The 22,639-nt window shown below is 40.7% G+C and overlaps 1 protein-coding gene across 1 annotated transcript in view; it reads left to right on the top strand.

Moving 5' to 3' along the window:
* The window catches only part of LOC308512202 (lysine-specific demethylase 6A-like), a 293,519-nt gene that overhangs the window by 183,620 nt on the left and 87,260 nt on the right, over positions 1-22,639 (top strand). Inside the window, exons 10-16 of the mRNA XM_081081999.1 lie at positions 1,139-1,265; positions 6,665-6,763; positions 6,880-7,099; positions 7,602-7,736; positions 8,191-8,346; positions 11,551-11,646; positions 12,522-12,611. Coding sequence (XP_080938125.1) covers positions 1,139-1,265; positions 6,665-6,763; positions 6,880-7,099; positions 7,602-7,736; positions 8,191-8,346; positions 11,551-11,646; positions 12,522-12,611 — 923 coding nt within the window. The remainder of the gene's footprint in view (positions 1-1,138; positions 1,266-6,664; positions 6,764-6,879; positions 7,100-7,601; positions 7,737-8,190; positions 8,347-11,550; positions 11,647-12,521; positions 12,612-22,639) is intronic.

Genomic DNA, 22,639 nt, shown 5'->3' with positions numbered 1-22,639 from the left:
AAAAGAGAAAAATCTGATGTCCAAAGTAATTTTTATACTTAGAATTTTCCCAAGTAATTCATATTTTTGGTTATCATTTTTAGGTTTAATATTTGGGTTGGTATTGTTTGCTTTTCTTTTAGTTTTTATTTGGTCTTGATTAAATAATTTCTAAATTTTAATCAAAATTATGAGTGATAATATGAGTATTTTTATAATTACACTATTTTATTTATAACATTAAACATAATTAAAGTTTGCCTACGTGGCATTTTTGCAAAGGTATTTAAATATACTTGAATTGACTCACAAATGAAAAACTGGTTTCTATTTGTACTAAATGATTAACATTTTTTTTCATAACATAATCTTTTCATTGTGTTTGTAGCTATAATTGTAAACACTAGACTGCTCTTGTAAGTCTTTGAGCCTGTTTTTCATTTAGATTTCAATAGAGCTTTAGAGTTTTCCTGTTTGGTGTTTTTATTCTTGGTGAAATGTTAATAAAAATAACCAGTGATTTATCTTTGATTATCTAAGTTGTTATCTATTCCATAGAAATAAATATTTCTTTGCTAGATTTTCAAAAATACTTCTACCTTGTTGTTTTGTGAATCCTCATGGAAGATATTTTTGCCATTGATTTTTAGAGATAGTGGAAGGGGTCAGGGAGAGACAGAGAGAGAAACATCCATGTGAGAGAAACACATCAATTGGTTGCCTTCTGCATGCAACCCAACCAGGTTGGGGATCAGAGCCTGTAACCGAGTTATGTGTCCTTGACCAGAATTGAACCCGCGAACCTTCAGTCTGCGGATGATGCTCTAATTACAGAGCAAACTGGCTAGGGCAAAAATACTTCAACCTTTAAAGGTGTAGTAAATATATCATGTTTATATTATTTGACTTATAAGTTGGGCTTTTCTAGTTAGCTTCTAATCTACTTAGTGCCAATTCAGTACTACCTGAAATAATTAAATTTTCTCTCTGTTCTTTACAAGACCTTGGTAGCTTTGGTTGTATCTTTTTCTGTGAAATTTGGGAAGTTTGATCAAAGGTAAATAAAAATGTACTGAAAGAGTATTTTAATTGGTGTTCTTCTGTTTTTAAAGCTAATAGGATAGTTGAATTACAAATGGTTATAATTTTTAAATTATAGGATGGATGCATCATAATGTGGATCTACTGGGAGACAGAGCCACCAAGGAAAGTTATGCAATTCAGTATCTCCAGAAGTCATTGGAAGCAGATCCTAATTCTGGCCAGTGTTGGTATTTCCTTGGGAGGTGAGACCAGACACTTGGATTATACTGCTTAAAGTTCACTTAAAATCCAAATTGTTAGATCATGTAATATAACCTGGTCAGTAACATTTTATTTAAAATACAATATAGCAAAAAGTCTTGGGAGATAAAACTGGGTCTCTTAAATTTGGTGCTTTTACTGAAAAATTATTTTGCTTATTTCTGTTTTCACATTGTCTTCATGTGATTTGAATTATTGAATTATTTAAAAGTTTTAAAGTATCTTTTTTTTAAAGAATCTTAGAAGATAGTAACCATTGATATTTTTTTATTCAGCATTTAAATTGTGTTTCCCCTGATTTCTGTCATTTTTAATGTATTCATTTTTATTATTTTTATTCTGCCTGATGATTATCAGTAGCCTATAGAAAAGTTCACTTAACAGTTCGAGATCTCAGTTTTCATTTAACTTATAAATGAAAGAATTTGGATTATATCTGTCAGACCTTTATTCAAGGTTATAAACAATTCAATTGTAGTGCTTTAATTGTACATTTTGCTCCAATTTTTAAAAAAAATAAGAATAGTTCATTAAAAACTATGTGGAAGTTTATGATAAAGTGTAATTGAAATTTAGTTTTTGAGTTAACTTTAGATGTGTTATTTTTTAAATTTTGTAAATTTAAATATCTTTTAAATTTTATAAATTTGAGGGCAATACTTTAAAAAATTTATTAATCATGAAGTTAGCTACTTTCAATAGAATTCTTTAAAATATATATATTTAAATTAGAGTTGACATATGCTATTGTATTAGTTTCAGGTATACAACCCCTATGATTAGACATTTATATAACTTACAAAGTTATATCAATCTAGAGGCGATATGACACCATACATAGTTATTACAATATGTACTTCTGAATCCTTTCACCTTTTTCTCCCATTCTCCCAAACCACTTCCCACCTGGCAACTTTAAAAATGTTCTCTATCTATATACAAGCTTTTATCTGTTCTGCTTTCTGTTGTTGTTACTGTTTTTAGATTCCACATATAAATGAAATCATGTGGAGCTTGTCTTCCTCTGTGTTATTTCACTAAGCACAATATCCTCTAGTTCCATAATGTTATTACAGATCGCAAGATTTCATTCTTTTTTATGGCTGAGTAATATTACATTGTATGCATAAGTTATACTTTATTCATCTATTGATGGACACTTAACTTTGCTTCCATATTGTGGCTATATTAAGTTTTATATGTTAGCATACCTACCACTGTAAATTAAATGAGTATGAATAAGGATATTTTATTTGTTGTGGCTCAAAGATTTAAAATTGATAGCTTGAGATAATATACATAATATAAGGAAAATTATTGTTTAATCACAGCTATATATGTCCAAGATACAGTGAAGTATGTTTAGAAATGATAAACTTTTTTATGTCTTTGAGAATAGCAATCTTTTATGCAAGGCTTTTCATAATTACCTGAATTTAAAACATGACATGTGCTTTTATTTTTAATCTTGTTAGATAACTACTGAATATACAGAAAACTTTTGATTTCTCAAATAGTAGAAGATACTTTTTCTGAATTCGGGATTATCATTTTAGACAGTAATTATTTTTAGTCTGTTATATTTTTCTATGATTTTGTTCTTACTCTCATCTGCTGCCTTTTACTATATTGCTTTATTGTTAGAGAAAATCAAGTTTGTCAAAAAGTTATAATTTAGAACTTATTAAATTTCCAAATAAAGATTTCAATGTTAATAAAATTGATTGGGATTTGATGTCCCTAGTATTTCAGAAACTAATTACTTCTGCATTCAGCTCTCTAGTGCATATTGATATTGCATATGGGGTGTCCCCCAAAAGTATATACACATTTTTTGAATAATAATAAAGTCACTGTTTATTAAGATACATTTTATGTTCCATATTGAGCTATCAGCTGTTAAAGTATATAATTGTGAAGGTAGTTATGACTTCTCACAACATCCCACAGTCACAAAACTGTTAGAATTGGGAATGATCAGGCAACATCTTAGTTCACCCTCTCATTTTACAGATGAGAGGAGAGGGTCCAGGAATAAAAAATGTTTTCAAGTTCACATAGCGAATTTGTGTCCCAGAAAGACATAGAACCCAGTTTACTCAGTTTGCTACTTCCATTAGATAAGCCAAACTCAGAGAAAGCTGGATAAATTTTGTTAGAAGAAAAGTATCTGGTGATGAAATCCCAAATATTAGTATCCCAATACTAGACACATTGACTTTTTCATTGGACAATTTAAAATTTGAATGTGAAAATGTTGGTTTCAGAAATTACTTCTTATTTCTCTCAGCATTTAGGAAGATTTGTCTAACAATCTGAAATTTGGTTTTGTTAATAAAATATTTTTCTGTTATTACATTGTTTCTTATCTGTTCTTGTTTGTATCACTGCTGACACATAGATTTTTCTCACTCTTTGAAATTGCTTTTTATCTTGTGCTGCCATTCTTTTATCTCCCAACCCACAAATTAGCCACCTTAAGTTTCTTTCCTTCTCTTATGTGCACCTTTAAACCACTCTGTCATATGGGTGAATTCTAAATTAAAATATCTAACTCTTAAGATGTCTAAACCTAAATTTTACTCTTCTTTTTACTGAATATTATAAAAGTCAGTGCCATACATCTCAATCAGCATCTTTTTAAAATATCACTCATGTTCTTTCTCAAAGCAGTTACTCTTTTATTATTTTGTTTTGACATTGACTGATTTTTTTAAAAATACAGAGCACATTTAAAAACAAATTTCCTCAAGTCTAATTAAATCATTGAGTCTTTATCAGTAATTTAGTGTTATTCTCTCATATAATTTCCATTATTTCCACTCTAGTCCTGGCTCAAGTGTATCAGCTTTGTAGGTTTATCTGAAATTTATTTTCACTTCAATCCCTTAATTTTTCATTATACATTGTTATAAGATTGTTTCTATAAAGTGCTTTGTTATGCCACTTGCCTTTTTGAAAAGACAAGCCTCAAGTAGACCACAATTTGATCTAAAATTATAAGTTTATTCACAGGCAAGTTTTGCTTCTAATATTCAAACCTATATGAAATGCCTTCTGTCCTGTTTTCTGCTTAATCTGTGGTTCTCAACTATTTCTGTTAATTGGATTACCAAAATTTCAACAATTAATTTTAGTGCCCAACTTATAGTTGATATACAATTCAAGATATTAAAACTTTTCTTTTACTGCTATTTTCTATCATCCAATGCCATAAAAAGTAAAAGTATACAAATAGTTTTATGGAAACACACACACACTATTCCAACATCTGTAAAATAATGTTAAGGACAAAGAGAACTAATTATGGATATTTTTATGATAAATTCAGTTTTATTTTCTAATAGTTGACAAATAGAACAATCATTCTTTTACACACACAATAAATATGTAATTTTGTATTTTTGTGTGGTTGTTTGATAAAACCACGATATTCTGGCTTTCCTCTTAATACCTGTACAAATGCTTTTTAAAACTAGAATTAAATTTATTATAAATTATTTATAATACCTATTAAATTAGATATTTATATGTTTTATATTAACTTAATAGTTAGCATTAACTATCTCAGTTTTTTACTTTTCATGAATTAACCAATGTTTTTTTCTGAGAGTTGGAAGTTCAGAAATGAAAATTCAGATCTGCTAAAATCAAAATTAGTTTCTGTTTGTTTTTTAGCTCTATATTCTTATTATGTAGGAAATCTTAGTTCAAATTGCATAAATAGAGCGCTGTGTGTTTAACCGCAAATATTATTGCATTGAACACATTTGGGCTATGATGGTTTCAATAAAGTTCATTAATATAATGTAATATAATAAAGTTCATTAATATAATAAGAGAGTTCATTTAAAAGCAAATTACAATGTGGACATATACACTGAATGGCCAGATTATTATGACCACCTGACATTTACAGGCAAATTAGTTGTACACTGTATTGTATGGGATATGGAAGCTGAAGGCCTGTTCGAACACCTTTGCCGTCTGAAGTTACCAAGATAAAATGACTCCAATCCTCACAGGAACACAAGGATTGGACAGTCAAGCATTAGAAAAAAGTCATGTGATCCGATGAATCACGTTTCCAGTTGCATCATGCAGATGGCAGAGTGAGATTTTGATGGAAACAGCATGAAAGCATGCCCTTCAAGCTGGTGGGGGCACAGTTATGGTTTGGGACATGTTTTCCTGGCATGATTTGGGCCCTTTAATTCGTGTGGAACAATGTCTGAATAGCACAACATATCTAAGTATCATTGCTGATCAAGTTCATCGTACCATGTGGATGGCATATCCCAATGGAGATGGCTTCTTCCAACAACACAATGCTCCATGCCCCGGTGCTCATATTGTGCAGGAGTGGTTTCAAGAACATGAGGGAGACACTCTACCTTGCTTAGGTGGCCCCCGCAATCATCAGATCTCAATCCAATTGAGGATTTGTGGGACGAAGTTAAAAGAGCCATCAGGCAGCTGGTACTGCAACCATCAAATCTCACAGAACTGGACAGTGCTATTCATCAGGCATGGTGTCATTCCTCGCATCACCTTTCAGCATCTCGTGGAGTCAATGCCAAGAACAATTGCAGCAGTATTGAAGGCAAAATGTGGCCCAACAAAGTACTGATGGGGTGGTCATAATAATCTGGCCACTCAGTTAATACTAGAGGCCAGGTGCACGAAAATTTGTGCACTTGGGGGTGTCCCTCAGCCTCGCCGGCACCCTCTCGAAGTCTGGAACCCCTTGGGTGGATGTCCACCTGTCAGCTTAGACCTGCTCACCATGGGATTGGGCCTGAGCTGGTAGTCAAACATCCTTCTGGCAGCCAGGGAGCCCCCGGGGGATGTCCGACTAACAGCTTGGGCCTCCTCCCTGTGAGGAGCGGGCATAAGCCATCAGTCGGACATCCTTAGTGCTGCTGCAGTGTGGGAGCCTATCCCGCCTTCTGCCGTGCATTGACCAGCCAAGAGCTGGCTTGTGGCTGAGCGGTGCTCCCCCTGTGGAAGCTGACTGACCACCAGGGGGCAGCTCCTGCATTGAGCGTCTGCCCCCTGGTGGTCATTGCATGTCATAGTGACCAGTTGTTCCCGGTTGTTCGCCATTAGGGTCAATTTGCATATTACCCTTTCATTATATAGGATTATTATATAGGATATGTGTATTGTCTAGATATTAGCTTATTAATGTTTTTCCTTTCCACATATGTCATTTTGGCAAATAAATGTTGCTTTAATTTTTAGTGGAATACTTCATATATATATTTATGGCTATCTGATTGTCTCTATTTATTTATTTATTTATATACTTATATATATGTATGTTTGTGTATGTGTATGTGTGTGTATATATATATTTTTTCCTCTTTTCCCTTTACAGGTGCTATTCAAGTATTGGGAAAGTTCAAGATGCCTTTATATCTTACAGGCAGTCTATTGATAAATCAGAAGCAAGTGCAGATACATGGTGTTCAATTGGGTAAGGCTTGTGCACATAAGAGTAACAGCATTTCAGTAGATACATAAATTGACTGAAATACATAAAGTATAATGTTATACCCAGTCAGTTTGCCTGTTCTTTGTTTCTCTTTCCAGTGTGCTCTATCAGCAGCAAAATCAGCCTATGGATGCTTTGCAGGCATATATTTGTGCTGTACAATTAGACCATGGGCATGCAGCAGCCTGGATGGACCTTGGCACTCTCTATGAATCCTGCAGTCAACCTCAGGATGCCATTAAATGTTACTTAAATGCAACTAGATGCAAAAGTTGCACTAATACCTCTACACTTGCAGGAAGAATTAAGTTTCTTCAGGTAAAAATTTTAAGTATTATGTTTTACAAGACACATTTTAGTGTGATAACTGGTAGAAAGAGGGTGGCTGGGAAGTTTGTATATTTTTGTTTTGATGTCAATGATTTGTTTTCATAATTTTTAATATTTTGTGATATTTTACTTTTTATTTTAGTTAAGCTCGTAGTATTTAAAATATTTTTTGCACATACGTTTTGATGCACATTAATTTGCATAATTTTTTGTGTTTTTTTAACATTTTAGAGAAAAGAACACCTTTTTTTAGTTTTGCTTGAAATTTCATGAGAGAATACTCAAGAGAATTCTAAAAAACAGAACTTAGCTTTGTTCTGATTCACCCGAGTATATCCTAGCCTCCCTCTTTATCCTTAGCATATATCTAAAACCCCACAATTAAAATCTGTTTTCTTTAAAAAATAAGTACCTGTAACATTCAGGAAGAGTTAGTGGACTTACTTTAGTAGGCCTGTGTTAAATTTGCTTTCTACATAATTTTTCCTAGGCTCAGTTGTGTAACCTTCCACAAAGTAGTCTACAGAATAAAACTAAATTACTTCCTAGTATTGAGGAGGCGTGGAGCCTACCAATACCTGCAGAGCTTACTTCCAGGCAGGGTGCCATGAACACAGCACAGCAGGTGAGAAGTTGGGTTATGTTCTGTAGGTACCCAGCTTTAAGGGTTCTTTCCAGTCTGTGGTGATCAAAGTTACATTACTAAGAGTAGGATTGGCGTTTTGAAAAAAATCTTTTAAATTTAATTGGAAAGGGATTTTAGATAAAAATAATGACTTCCTCTGATATAGGAGGAATCTTGACATAACCTTTTAAAACCTTAAAGTTTCTCATGCTTTTGGAAGGGATTTCTTAAGGGACTATCATACTGATTCGTTTAAATGAAAAACAAAACAAAACTTTTTCCATAGAAGGTACACAATTCTCCATTGATGATTCATTTGAGTTTGTTTTTCAATAATTTTATTACATGATGTTCACATAGTTTTGGAAATGTAGCTAAAAAAAGTTTTATAATTGGAAGGAATGAATTATGAATATGTAGAACCATATTTTTGTCTTACTTCTGTAATCCTTAGGCTTCTAAAACTCATCATCCAAAAACTGAACCTGTATTAGGCCTCAGTCAAACACCAATTTTACAGCAACCCTTGCCAGTACAAATGATTCCTTCTAGCCAAGTTGATGGCCTGTCCAGTCCTGTCAAGAAGAAAAGAACATCTAGTCCAATAAAGGTATATGTAAATTTTAGAGAAATGAAAATTCCCAATCAAAAATGAAGCTTTTGCCCTGGTCAGGTAACTCAGTTGGTTAGAGCATTGTCCCAATATGGTAAGATTCCTTGTTTGACCTCTGGTCTGGGCAAATACAGGAATCAATCAATGAATGCTTAAATAAGTGGAACAAAACTAGATGTTTCTCTCTCCCTCTCCATCTCCATCTTCCCTTTCTTCTCCCTCTCCCTGTTCATCCTCTTCTCTCTAAAATCAATGAATTTTTTAAAAATGAAGTTTTTAAGTGTTCTGAAGAGTTACTTGTCTTATATTTTAAACTTGTTGTATACAAGGGTGAAAAGTTCTTCAGTTATTGGCAGTATATTCTGACATGAAGTTGTAGTATTATTTAAATACAAGAGCTATAGCTTTATGTTCATCAAAGCATTTTACTCATTTTCCTGCTTTTACAAAATTAATACTCGTTTTTCCACCATATTCTGCTAACATTGTAATACATTAAATTTTGTAGATAATGAAACACCATGTTAGTTTTTCCAGCCATTATTTAGTAGAGACTTTTTAAGGTGGACTAAGTTAAATTCATAGGTTTCCAATTTGATTATTCACTTAAAATTATTTTTAAATGATTTTAAAACAGAAGTCCTATGTATAAAAATTCTCTAGTTCTTAGTCTTACGATTTCTCAATACTCATTACAGTTGGAGTTTGAATTCAACCATATATTTTTCAGAATTAAAATTTTTACAGAATAGTTCTGAGAACTCCACCAGTGGTCAGACTGTTTCACACACTTAACTATATAGTAATAGACTAATGCATGGTATTTACAACTACAGAAATTATAGATATGAAATAGTCTATCAATAATTTTTGCCCTATATTAAAATAGTAGTAGGAATCCTTTCAGATATTTTTAGATACTAATATAGCCATTCCATTTTAAGTGGCAATAAGCATAATGAACCCACATTTTTCAGGGCAGCCCCTCTTCCCCCCCCCCCAAAAAAAACAAACACCTGCAAAGTTCATAATTTTGTGTGTTTTTAAAAATTCTTTTAATGAATTAATCCACTCATGTGTTTGAAATGTAAAAATTAATGGAAGATGGGTATACCACTTAAAGGCTCCTTACAGTTCCTGCCTTTAGACACTTAATATCCCTTTCCTTCCAATAATCAATATAAATAACTTCTTTTGTGTTTTTATTTTTAGAGTTAATATTGTACATGTACAAGAAAAAATGCTTGTGTTATGGATCCTTTCCTACCTTTGTTGTACAGTAAATGTAGGTAGAATGTTAGGTATATTAGTATTCATGACTTTGAAAGATCTATGTATCTTCCAGACCTTTTTGTGTCTATCTTACTACTTTCTTGTTCTTTTATAGCTACACTAGAGTACCAGTGCATAAAATTCAAGCACGGGTAGGGTCCCTAGGCCTGGCTGGCAATCACAGCCGGCCGGGGCCTTCCTTCCCGGTCACCCCGTGGTGGTCAGCGCATGTCCAATAGTGAGCAATCAAACTCCCTGTTGGTCAAACTCTTGGTGGGTCAATTTGCATATTAGCCTTTTATTATATAGGACTAGAGGCCTGGTACACAAATTCGTGCACGGGGGTCTCCCTCAGCCTTGCCTGCACCCTCTCCAATCTGGTACCCCTTGGGGGATGTCTGACTGCTGGTTTAGGCCCGATCCCACAGGGCCAAAACCGGCAGTTGGACATACCTCTCACAATCTGGAACTGCTAGTTCTTAATGACTTGCCTGCCTGCCTAATCGCCCGGAACCACCTCTGCCTGCCTGCCTGATCACCCCTAACTGCTTCCCTGCTGGCCTGATCGCCTGTAACTGCTCCTCTGCTCTCCTGATTGCCCCAACCACCTCTGCCTCGGTCCTGCACCTGGGACCTGGGCTTACCTCCCTCTGGCTGGCTGCAGGCACCTGGGACCTGGGCTAGCTTCGCCCGGGCTGCAGGCACCTGGGACTTGTGGTGGGACAGCTTCGCCTTGCTGTTTGTAAACCTGCCTGCTTCCCAACCGCCTGATGAATTAATTTCTTAAAGTGAGGGCTGCCTATTATAGAACTTGTGGTCCTGCCAGGCCCTGTTCTCATGGAACTCTCCAGCCCAGGGCCTCAGCCACAGGTGCCTGGGACCAGGTCAGGGCAGCTTCGCAGATGCCGGTTCTGGGGGTGGGGCAGCTTCACCTGGGCCGCAGTCACAAGCTCTTGGGACTGAGGGCAGGCAGCTTCTCCTGGGCTGGGTTTGTCAGGAAGGACGTCCATAAGATCTTTCTGAAGACATCCAGTCTAATTAGCATATTACCCTTTTATTAGTATAGATAATATTACTTTTTTCCTCCATGTAAACTGCTGTTGATTTAACTAGATTCCTATTTTTGCACTTTTGGTCATTTACAATATTTCTTCTACAAATAATGTTGCTTTTAAACTGCTTTGTTATAAAACTATATAATAAAAGGCTAATGTGCAAATCAACTGGCCAAATAACCAGTCACTATGAAATCGACTGACTACCAGGGGGCAGACTCTCAATGCAGGAACTGCCAAGATGGTCAGTGCGCCAGAAGCCGGCTCACTGCTGGCGAGTGCAGCTGCTGTGGCGGGAGCATCTCCTGCCTCCACGGCAGTCAGACATCCCCCAAGGGCCACCCACAGTGCAAGAATTTTATGCATCGGGCCTTTAGTATATTATAAGGTTAAATAGCTTTATTAAGATTGTAATTTCTTGCTCTAGCCAATTTGGTTTACTGGATAGAGCATTGGTCCATGGAATGAAGGATCCTGGGTTCATTTCCGGTCAAGGTTATACTAGGTTACAGGCTTGGAGTGTGCGCAGAAGGCAGTCAATCAAAGTGTCTCTCTCTGTCTCTTCCGCTTCCTTCCACTCTCTAAGAATCAATGAGAAAATGTCCTCAGGTGAGGATTAATAACAATAACAAAAAGACTAATTTCTTCTCTGCAAAATATATAACACATAAATAACCTTCTTCAGATGAATTTATGGTTTTTACCATTTTCCTCAAAGAACTTAATCTTTGCATTAATTAGTTTTGGTTAGAAATCATTATTATTGATCACACAAAGGTTCTGAGTTTACAGTCTTTTCAGTGAGAGGTTACTTATTTCAGTGAGAGTGTCTTATTTTTTAGATTTAACTTTGTATTCTTTTTCATTTTATTAGCACTTGGAACAACTACATGCAAATAAAGATAATTTAAATCCAGCACAGAAGCTGATGCTGGAACAGCTGGAAAATCATTTTGTTTCAATGCAACAAGTATGTATACCATTTTTATTCCAGTATTTGTTATGTTAATTGTTTTTCTGGACTAAAATGTTATTTAGAGTATTTTTAATGCTCAACTTTCTACATATATTCAATAGAATTTATATATCTGAATTTAAATACTAATAAACAGATTTTTCTTTTAAATAGACATAAATTTAGAACAAAACACTGGTATTTTGCTCTTTATTTGCATAATGTTTCAGGCACGTTCTGTAGACTTATTTTTAGTATTTTATAGTAAACAATTACCCAGACTGAGGTGGAGCTATTTTAAGGATCGTTTGATAGCAAAGATTTGGCATACATGTAATCAAATGGAAATTTTAAGTCCACTCTAATGATGGAAAATAAGATCTGTATACTGCTTTTTATAATTTTCAAGTGCTTTTTTTGACCTCATACCATTAATAAAGTTTTCTTTAAAGAATCAAAAAGACTTCTACTTTACCCATATGAACATTAGGTGTCATTTTTAAAATGTATGTTTTATAATCTAGAGAGATTTAATGTTATACTAAGTTAGATATGTATTGATAACATATTCTCAGAGTCACACAAAGCAGTTTTTATTTTTTGTTTTTGAACTTGAGACAAACTACTGGATTTCCTTATTTGCTAATAACTGATTCATCTGTGCCTGCAAATTCTGTCTCCAGCAACCATATTCTCTGCTGAGAGTATGTAGCATCTCTCAGCTTGAAGTTTACTCTGCTTGTTTTGAAAAACCTTTGTCCAATGGACCTTTTTCTGCAGGCTGTGCTCCTTGCGGCACACCAAAAACACTAGGGAGTGCAGACACTATTTTGGTAGGCAATAATTATGTAACAGGAAGTGGAAGTAATGGAAATGTTCCTTACCAACAGCAAAACACACTCACTCTACCTCATAACTGCATAAACCTGAGCAGCAGCACAGAAGAGCCATGGAGAAAACAGCTATATAACTCTACTCAGGTAAAAAAAAAAAAAATTAGCTGTTTTGTTTGCTCTTACATACTCATTTTTTTGGCTTTTGTACATTTTAAGAAGAAATAAGTATGTAAGGAATATTATTTTTAAAAACATTTTTAATTCATAATTATATGAGAATTTTAAGTTTTATGGTATTATTACTATATTGCAGCAGTCGCCAAACTTTTGGACCTCACAGACCACCAGTGGGAGATGACCGCTGCTATAAAGTTAATTCAGTCTTTGTACGTTACATTCAGTTATATAATAAAAATTATGTTAGGGTAGAATGGAATAAAGGAACAGAAGAGATAAATACCAATAACCTTACAGTTCTCCAAAATATTATTAATAATTAAGTCATGAGGACCATGTATTTTTGTTTTGTTTTTTTAAGCCCCACGTGAGAATATGTTTATTGATTTTAGATAGGGGAAGGGGGTTAAACAGAAAGAGAGAAACATCGATTGGTTCCTTCCCATACACACCTAGACCATAGATTGAACCTACAACCTAAATATACAGTAGGTCCTCAAGTTACATTGGAGATCCATTCGTATGGCGTGATGTAACGTGATTTTCGCCGTAACTTGGAACCCACCTACATAAGCACCTACGTTACGCACATGGAGCACATACACATTAGTAATGAAGTGAAACAGTAAAAAAAAATGTAAAAGAAAGATAACAATTCCTGACCTTCACTTGTGGCAAATAAATAATAAAAAACAAAGCACATATGTACATATGTCGATATGATGGAATTTTATTTTTTTTAATAAATAAATGGGAGATGGCGATGTAACCACTAAATGACATATGTTAAGTCCAGCGTAACCTGAGGACTGCCTGTATTCTCTGACCAGGAATTGAATCCACAACCTTTGGGTGTATAGTACAATCCTACAACCAACTGAGGCAGCAGGCCAGGCCCATGTTTTCTTTATTTGCAATTACTATCTATAAACACTCCCTGAATAAGACCAGTATTATGCCTTGTATTAACATTTTTTTTTTTTATCCTCATAAGAGGATATTTTTTCCATTGATTTCTTTCTAAAGAGAGAGTGGAAGGAAGAAAAAAAGGGAATCGAGAGTGAGAGAGACACATCAATTGGTTGTCTTCTGCACAACCCTGACCAGGACAGGGAAATCCACAATCTCTGTGCCCTTGACTAGGAATCAAACCCACAGTCCTTTGGACCAAGGGCCAACATTCTAACCAGGGAGTGAAATTGGCCCTGGATAAGCATTTATTTTAATGAGAGAAAAAAAGACTACTAAAATGTTACTTCACAATAAATTACATTAAAATATAACCTGCAAAGCGGACAGTCAATGGGTCCATGCTGCTAAATGATATTATACTAGGGTCCCAGTACACAAATTTGTGCACCTTGAAAGGAACTGTGGGCCGCGAGGCTGCAGTGGGCACAGGGGCAGGTCTTAGCCCATCCTCCATGCCCCTGCACGGCCCCTTCTGCCACGGCCCCCAGACCCCCGTCTACCGGCAGCCTCACTCCTGCTGTGCCACTCACACATGATGTCGGCCCCAATCGCTCAATACAATAGGAGCAGGGGGAGGTGAAGCGCTCAGGGGTGATCGGGGCCAGCACCTGCTGATGGCTCTGAGCAATGCTGGGCGCCGGCAGCGAGTGCGAGTAGTGGCTCTAGTGCTGGCTGTGGGTGTGAGCGGCGGCTTTGGTGCCAGCAGTGGGTCTGAGCAGGGCCAGTGCCATCAGCAGGTGCGAGTTGTGGCTGCTATCCTGATCACTCCTCAGGAGCAGGGGGAGGTGGAGAAGCCCTCCGGGGCGATCAGGGCCAGCAGCCACCACTTGCTCTCACTGATGGCACCGAATGATTGGGACTGGTGCCAGGCAGCAGGTGCGAGTAGTGACACTGGCCATGGGTGCAAGCGGGGCCGGTGCTGGCAGTGGGTGAGAGCAGCAGCTCCGGCGCCAGCAGTGGGTACAAGCGCCAGGTGGGACCGCGGCGCACTGGAGCAAAGAATTTTCAGTAACCACAAGAGGCTCATCTCGATGACAGAAACCTGACAGAAACCGGTTCCCCGCCTTGGTGTAGCACCCCCACTCACCTGCTCCACCATCCCACTGCAGCCAATGCCTGCTCTATTCCGCACAAACCCCCTGGTGGTCAGCCGAAGTCATAGCAGCCTGTTCCGCTGTTTGGTCTATTTGCATATTAGCCTTCTATTAAATAGGATATACCTGTGTATATATATGTAAAAAACCTGCACTAGTGTGGGAAAGTGGCATAGGGAAAATGAATATATTAAAGTCTTAGAAAATTGAGAGAATTAGAAACAGGAAAAGACAGGTAAAATGTGGTTAGAGTGTAATTTATAAATAGAGGGTGAAATGTGAACCTAAAGAATGGCCATAATTTATCTTGAGGGTAAATTGGAAACATTAAAGGTTTTGATGTACAGGTTCTTGAATAACTTCTTTTTAAAGACTTATTGATCACTAGACTACATTTTAGAGCATTTTAGGCTTATTGAAAATTTAGCAGATATTATAAAAAATTCCCAAAACTTCCATTACCCATGGTTTTTCCCCATCTTGAACACTTTATAGAAGTGTAGTACTGATGCCAGGGGCACTAGTGAGGCAAACAGAGTTCTCAACCCAATACCAGGATTCAGGTTCTTGTAATCATCCAAGAAAGGGTTTGAGAGTGTGAGAGAAAGATTTAACAAATCTCAGTAAATTTATTAAAGCAATAGTATGCTCTCAAGAAGTGAGAGTGGAGACTTTGGAGAACAAGACCCAGATGGGGTCTGGGTCAGATGTTTTTATTAAATGGTAACAGGAGAATAGGATGGTCCTTGGTTTCTGATGTTGGTGGGATGACTACCTATGCAGCTTGTCCTCCATAATTGTCACAAAGATTTGAGAACAAGTGTAGTTTCAAAATTGTAATATAAGTGTACTAGTGCCCCGGTGCACAGATTAATACACATTGAATGGAAATTAATTAGAAGGTGAATGGCGGGGTGGGACTGGGTGAGATGGACCAGATGCTCTGGAGCCAACCTCTTGCTGGCTGCATCTTGGGCACCACTGCAAGCTGAAGGGCATCTGTTGAGTGAGCATGGTCCCTCCGGCAGGTGGTGTCCGTTGGCCTAGCCTGTGGGGATTGGGCCGAACATGACAGTCCGACATCCCCCAATGGGTCACGGATTGCAAGAAGATGGTTCTCAAGTGATGAAACCTGGAATAAGGCTCCCTCCTCTTGGTTAACCCAAGAACCGCCGCTGCCAAGTCACTGCAGCTCAGTACCTCCTGGGTTGAGCTGTGTGTCTGCCCCCTGGTGGTCACTGTGCATCATACTTACTGGTCAGATGATCACTTAGCCTTTATATACCAGAGGCCCGGTGCACAAAAAATTTGTGCACTCGGGGGGTCCCTCAGCCCGGCCTGTGCCCTCTCGAGGTCTGGGACCCCTTGGGGGATGACCACCTGCTGGCTTAGGCCTGCTCTCCGGGGGGATTGGGCCTAAGCTGGCAATCAGACATCCCTCTGGTAGCCCAGGAACCCTCAGGGGATGTCTGCTTGCCAGCAGGGAGCAGGCCTAAGCTGCAGTCAGACATCCTTAGTGCTGCTGAGGAAGAGGGAGAGGCTACCACCACCACCTCTGTACTGGCAACCGTCAGCCTGGCTTGTGGCTGAGCAGAGCTCCCCTGTGGGAGCGCACTGACCACCAGGGGGCAGCTCCTCCATTGAGCGTCTGACCCCTGGTGGTCAGTGTGTGTCATAGTGACCAGTCATTCCCAGTCATTCTGCTGTTAGGGTCAGTTTGCATGTTACCCTTTTATTATATAGGATAGAGGCCTGGTGCATGAGTGGGGCCGACTGGTTTCCCTGAAGGGTGTCCTGGATCAGGTTGGGGGTCCCGCTGGGGTGCCTGGCCAGCCTGGGTAAGGGGCTTATGGCCGTTTGCAGGCTGGTCAAGCCCCCTTCAGGGTGGGGGTCCCCACTGGGGTGCCTGGCCAGCCTGGGTGAGGAGCTGATGGCTGTTTGCAGGCTGGCCACACACCCTTTAGGGTGGGGAGTCCCCACTGGGTTCCTGGCCAGTCTGGGTGAAGGGCTGAGGGCCATTTTCAGGCTGGTCAATCCCCCCCACCCCCCCCCCCTCCCCCCCCCCCTCCCCCCTGGCGACGGAAGATCCCAGCCTCTCCTTTTTTTCTTTTTTTTATTCTGGGATTTATTTACCTTCTATAATTGTAACTTTGTAGCCTTGAGAGGAGCTCAGAGCCGGCCAGGGCGGGCGGGAGGGAAGCTTGGCTTCCTCCATTGCCAGGAGCCACCCAAGCCTTCTGCTCGCTCCAGCTCCTTGGCCATGGCCAGCTGAAAGCAGGTATCTGGGGTTTATTTACCTTCTATAATGAAACTTTGTTGCTTTGAGTGGAGCTCAGATCCAGCCGCGGCAGGTGGGAAGCTTGGCTTCCTCCATCTTTGGGCCAACCAAGCCTCCTGCTTGCTCCAGCTCCGTGGCTGCCAGCCACCACCTTGGTTGGGTTAATTTGCATATAGTCGCTCTGATTGGCTGGTGGTTGTGGCTTAAGGTGTAGCGAAGGTACAGTCAGTTTGCATGTTTGTTTTTTATTAGTGTAGATAGACTAGAGGTCTGGTGCATGAAATTGTGCATGGCGGGGGGGGTGGGGTCTCTCAGCCTGGCCTGTGCCCTCTTGCAATCCGGATGCCTCAGGGAATGTCTGACTGCTGATTTAGACCTGATCCCGCAGTCAGACATCCGTCTCTCAATCAGGGACCGCTGGCTCTTGCCTGCCTGCCTGATTGCCCCTGACCACTTGCCTGCCTGTCTGATCACCCCTGACCGCCTCTGTCTCAGTCCTGCACATGGGATCCAGGTTTCCCTCCTCCGGCCGGCCACAGGCAACCGGAACCCGGTCTTCCCTCCCTCTGGCCGGCCGCAGTCACCCGGGACCTCGGCCTGCTTCGCCTGGGCCCTCCCCAGGCACCCGGGACACCACGTGGCTTTGCCCAGGCCCCGACTTTGTCAGGAAGGATGTCCGGAATGACGTCTGGAAGATGTCGGTCTAATGAGTATATAACCCTGTTATTAGTATAGACTATAGATATTAGAATGTCCCCATTGGTCACTTTTTAGGTGAGTATGGTCACCAAATCTGGTTGAGATGGGTTTTGTTTGTCTTAATTACAGGGAATTGGGGAAGGCAAAAGGGTATAGGTGGTCAGTTACATCAGTGATCTTCCAGCAAGACAGAAAAAGGGGAGAGGTAGAACTTCAGGTTATTGTTCCCTATTCTAATTTTCCTGCCTCAATATATTAAATACTATATTATCATTAACTAAATCCCATAATTCACATTATAATTCACTCTTTGTGTGGGACATGTGAGTAAGCATGTAATGACCAGCACCCATATTCACAGCGATACAAAATACAATTCACTAGCCTAAACCTACCTTGTGCTTCATCTGTTTATTCCTCATTGCCTTTTCCAGAATGTCATATGGTTGGACTCATATAGAATGTATCCTTTTTAGAATAGTTCTCTTCACTTAGTAATGTGCATTTCAAGTTCCTCCATTTCTCTTTTTGACATCTTAGCTATTTTTCGTTCAAATATACATTTGTTGATTTCAGGGAGAAAGGGAGATGGAGGGAGAGAGAGAAACATCAGTGATGAGAGAATCACTGATTGGCTACTGGATTCTCTCTTGATTATTTCTTAGAAGTTACATCTGAAATGTAATTGCCATACCCAAGGTATCTAGATTTTTTCATGTTAACTTCTTAGCATTTCATACGTTTTCATTCACTTTAACTTGATTTTTGTGAAGGATGTAATACCTCTGTGAAGTTTCATGTTTTTAATGTGCTGTTTTTACTTCCTCATTTTTTGAAAAGACTACTTCTGTTCCATTATATTACATTGCTTCGTTATCACAGATCAGTTGACTCTTTCCATGTGGGTGTATTTCTAGGCTTCTATTTTTTTCCATTAATGAATTTGTCAATTTTTTATGCCAGTACCATGTTGCTTTGGTTAATTTAGCTTTAGTCTAAGTCTTGAAATCAAGTTATGTCAGTCTTTGTTATTCTCTATTTAAATTTGGGTAGCTCTTTTACCTAACTATGTAAACTTGAGAAGCACTTTGCCACCATCTGTAAAAATAATGCTTATCTTTTATTTGCATATATTGAGTCTATATACTAAGTTTATAAGAACTGATGTCAATATTGAGTCTTCTTACTGGTGAACATGGAATGCATCTCCAATTGTTGAGTACTTTATTTCCTTCATTAAAAGGTTTTCTTTGCAATAGCTCTGCATATATTTTGTTAGATTTATCCTTAAATATTTCACTACAGAGGGAGTGCTAATTGGTATTGTGATTTTAACTTGAAATCTGACTTTACAATTAGAATGATACATCGACTTCTGCACATTATCTATGCTACCTTGATATATTGCTTATTACATGCAGGAGGTTTTTATTACTGATGTTGGCAGTGATTCACCATCCAACAAAGAAAGCTTTATTTTTAATGTGTATTTTTTACATCTTCGTTTTTTATTGCAGTAACTGGACTTTGAATAAACTGTTGAAAAAGCGGCTGAAAATTTTTCTTGTCCTGCTCTTAGTAGGCAATGTTGAGTTTATCACTCTGACATATTTTAGCTGTAGTTTTTTGTTATATATTTTTATCAAATGTAGGAGGTCCGCTGTATTTCTCAGTGAGCTGTATTTCTAGCTCACTGAGAATAATTTTATCATACATAGGTGTTTGGATTTATCATGTTTTGTCTACATCTCTTGTTATGATCAAACTAGTGACTTGGTGCATGAATTTGTGCACGTTAAAAGGGAATTAATTAGAGGAAATATTTTAATGTTGCTATTTGCCCTTTCTCTATACTAGAAGTGTCAGAGATGAAAGAAAATTAGTAAAATGTATATGAATATCTCCCTCCTGTCAGAGTCTGGGGCGCACCGCGGGACCCAGAGTCAAGTCCCTGCCCACCCGTGTGCGCCTAGAAATTGCACAAAGCCCAAATCTGGCCGGCCTCTCCCCTGTCAAGCCCTGAAGGTTGGGGGGGGGGGTGCAGCCTCAGGTCCCCCATTATCAGAGCCAGGTGGGGCGCGCGGTCTCAGGTTTCCCGGCATAGCTTCATGTCCCCTGGCCGGGCAACTGGGTGGGGCAGTGCAGCCACAGGTTCCCTTTCCCTGGGGCCAGGGAGCATGACCTCAAGTCCCCCGCCCTGGCCTCAGGTCCTCTGGCCCTGGTGCGAGGGCATGATGTCCATTTCCATATTAGCTCTTTATTATATAGGACTAGAGGCCCGGTGCACAAAAATTTGTGCACTCGGGGGGGAGGGGGGTTCCTCAGCCTGGCCTGTGCCCTCTCGCAATCTGGGACCCCTTGGGAGATAATGACCTGCTGGTTTAGGCCTGCTCCCGGGTGGCAGAGGGCAGGCCCAATCCCTAGGTGCAGCCCCCTGGTCGGGCTCAGAGCAGGGCCGATTGGAGAGTTGGGGTGCCTTCCCCTGCAAGCACAGAGCAGGGCAGATTGGGAGGTTGCGATGCCACCCTCAGTCACGCTCAGGGTAGGGCCAATTAGGGGGTTGGGGCACCGCCCCGTCACACTCAAGGCAGGGTCCATGGGGAGGTTGCGGCGCCACTCTCTGTCAGGCACAGAGCAGGGCCCATCAGGGGGGTTGGGGCTCCGTAACCTGTCATGCACAGAGCAGGGCCAATCAGGGGTTTGGGGCGCTGCCTGCTGTCACGCACAGAGCAGGACCCATCAGGGGGGTTGGGACTCTGTACCCTGTCATGCACAGAGCAGGGCCAATCAGGGGGTTGAGGAGTTCCCCCTGTCACTCACAGAGTAGGGCCGATAGGGGAGTTGGGGCACCGCTCCCTGTCACACTCAGGGCTGGGCGGATCAGGGGGTTGGGGTGCCGCCCTCTATCACCCACAGAGCAGGTGGTTGGGGCGCCGCCACTCTCACACTCAGGGCAGGGCTGCTGGGGAGGTTATGGCTCTACCCTGTCACACACAGAGCAGGGCACGTCGGGGGGAGGGGGATTGGGGCGCCGCACCCTGTCACACATAGAGCAGTGCTGATCAGGGGGTTGAGGCGCCACATCCTGTCACACACAGAGCCGCAGGGCGATCAGGTGGTTGGGGAGCTCCCCCCTATCAGGCACAGAGCAGGGCTGATCAGGGGGTTGGGGCGCCTTTCCCCGTTACGAACAGAGCAGGGCGGATAGGGAGGTTGTGGCCCTGCCCCCTGTCACACACACAGCCGCAGGGCGATCAGGGGGTTTGGGCGCTGCCCCCTGTCACGCTGATCCCGGTGCCGGGAGGCATATTACCTTTTTACTATATAGGATAGAGGCCTGGTGCATGGGTGGGGCTGGCTGGTTTGCCCTGAAGGGTGTCCTGGATCAGTGTGGGGGTCCCCACTGGGGTGCTTGGCCAGCCTGGGTGAGGGGATGATGGCTGTTTGCAGCTGGTCACACCCCCTTCAGGGTGGGGGTCCCCACTGGGGTGCCTGGCCAGTCTGGGTGAGGGGCTGAGGGCTGTTTTCAGGCCGACTGAAGCTCCCAACAGCTCCTTTTTTTCTTTTTTTTTTCTTTTTTATTCTGGGCCAGCTTTAGCTCTGGCTCCAGCTCTGAGGCTTCTGCTGCTGAAAGAAGGTATCTGGTTTGTTTCGGTTCTATAATCGAAACACTGTATAACTCCAGCTCTGAGATCCCGGGCTTGCTGAAAGCAGGTTTCTGGGGTTTTGTTTAGCTTCTATATTTGTTACAGTGTTTCTTAAAAGCAGGCGGGGAAGTTGGCTTCCTCCGTCACTGAAGCAAGCAAGCCTCATGTTAGTTTCAAGCTGCCTGGCTGCTGGCCACCATCTTGGCTGACAGTTAATTTGCATATCTCGCTGATTATCCAATGGGAAGGGTAGCGGTCGTACGCCAATTACCATGTTTCTCTTTTATTAGATAGGACTAGAGGCCGGATGTATGAAATTGGTACACATGGGGGGTGTCCCTCAGGCCGGCCTGCGCCCTCTCGCAATCTAGGACCCCTAAGATAGGGTCCCCAGGCCTGGCCAGTGATCATTACCTATCAGGGCTTTCCTTCCATTGGCTGCTGGCATCTGGCCCCACCCCTGTACTGCCACTGTTTGCCATCTGTGCTACATTGTCCCCTAACTCCTTTACCACCGGTCGCCTCTCTGTGGGCAACAGGTGTGGGGTGCAATCACTTGGCTGGCCTGGGCTTTCCTTTGCAGGGCGATCACTGGCTGGCCCCGCACACCTGTCACAGCGTCGCTGACGGGTCACCTGGGTCTTTCTCTGTTTGGTGATCCATTGCAGGGCCCCAGATTAATTGCCCCACAGTGGGAGTCCCCGCCCATCCAGCCAGGGCTCCGTGATCAATTGCAGAAGGTGGCCTGGGCCTCTCTCTGAGGGTCAATAATGAAGCCCCGCTCCCCCGATTGATCACCCCACTGGCCAGTGGCTTGGGCCTCCCTCTGCTGGATTATTGTGGGGTGATGGCGGTGCCCCCTGTCCAATCGCATTGCACCCACCTTGGCTGTCCTGGTGCCAGTGCATGTTATAGCATGGTCATCTGGATGGTTGTTCTGCTGTTAAATCGTTTGGTCTATTTGCATATTACGCTTTTATTATTATAGATGATCATATGACACTTCTTTTTTAGCCTGCTTGATGTGATGGATGACAATCATTTGTTTCTAATGTTGAGCCAGCCTTGTGTACCTAGGATAAGTCACACTTGGCCATGGTGTGTAATTCTGTTTATCCATAGTTGGGTTTGTTTTGCTTGCATTTTGATGAGGACTTTTGCATCTATGTTAATGAGATAGATTGGTCTGTAGTTTTTTATAGTTATGAAATGTTACCTCCTCTTCTATTTTTTGGGTGAGATTATAGAACATTGGCATCATTTCTTCCTTAAATGTTTGGTGGAATTCATCAGAGAACTGCTCTG

Source organism: Myotis nattereri (assembly GCF_964212035.1).
Source record: "Myotis nattereri genome assembly, chromosome: Y".
In the NCBI taxonomy this organism is placed as follows: domain Eukaryota; kingdom Metazoa; phylum Chordata; class Mammalia; order Chiroptera; family Vespertilionidae; genus Myotis; species Myotis nattereri.
This window is presented reverse-complemented; position numbering and strand designations above follow the sequence as displayed.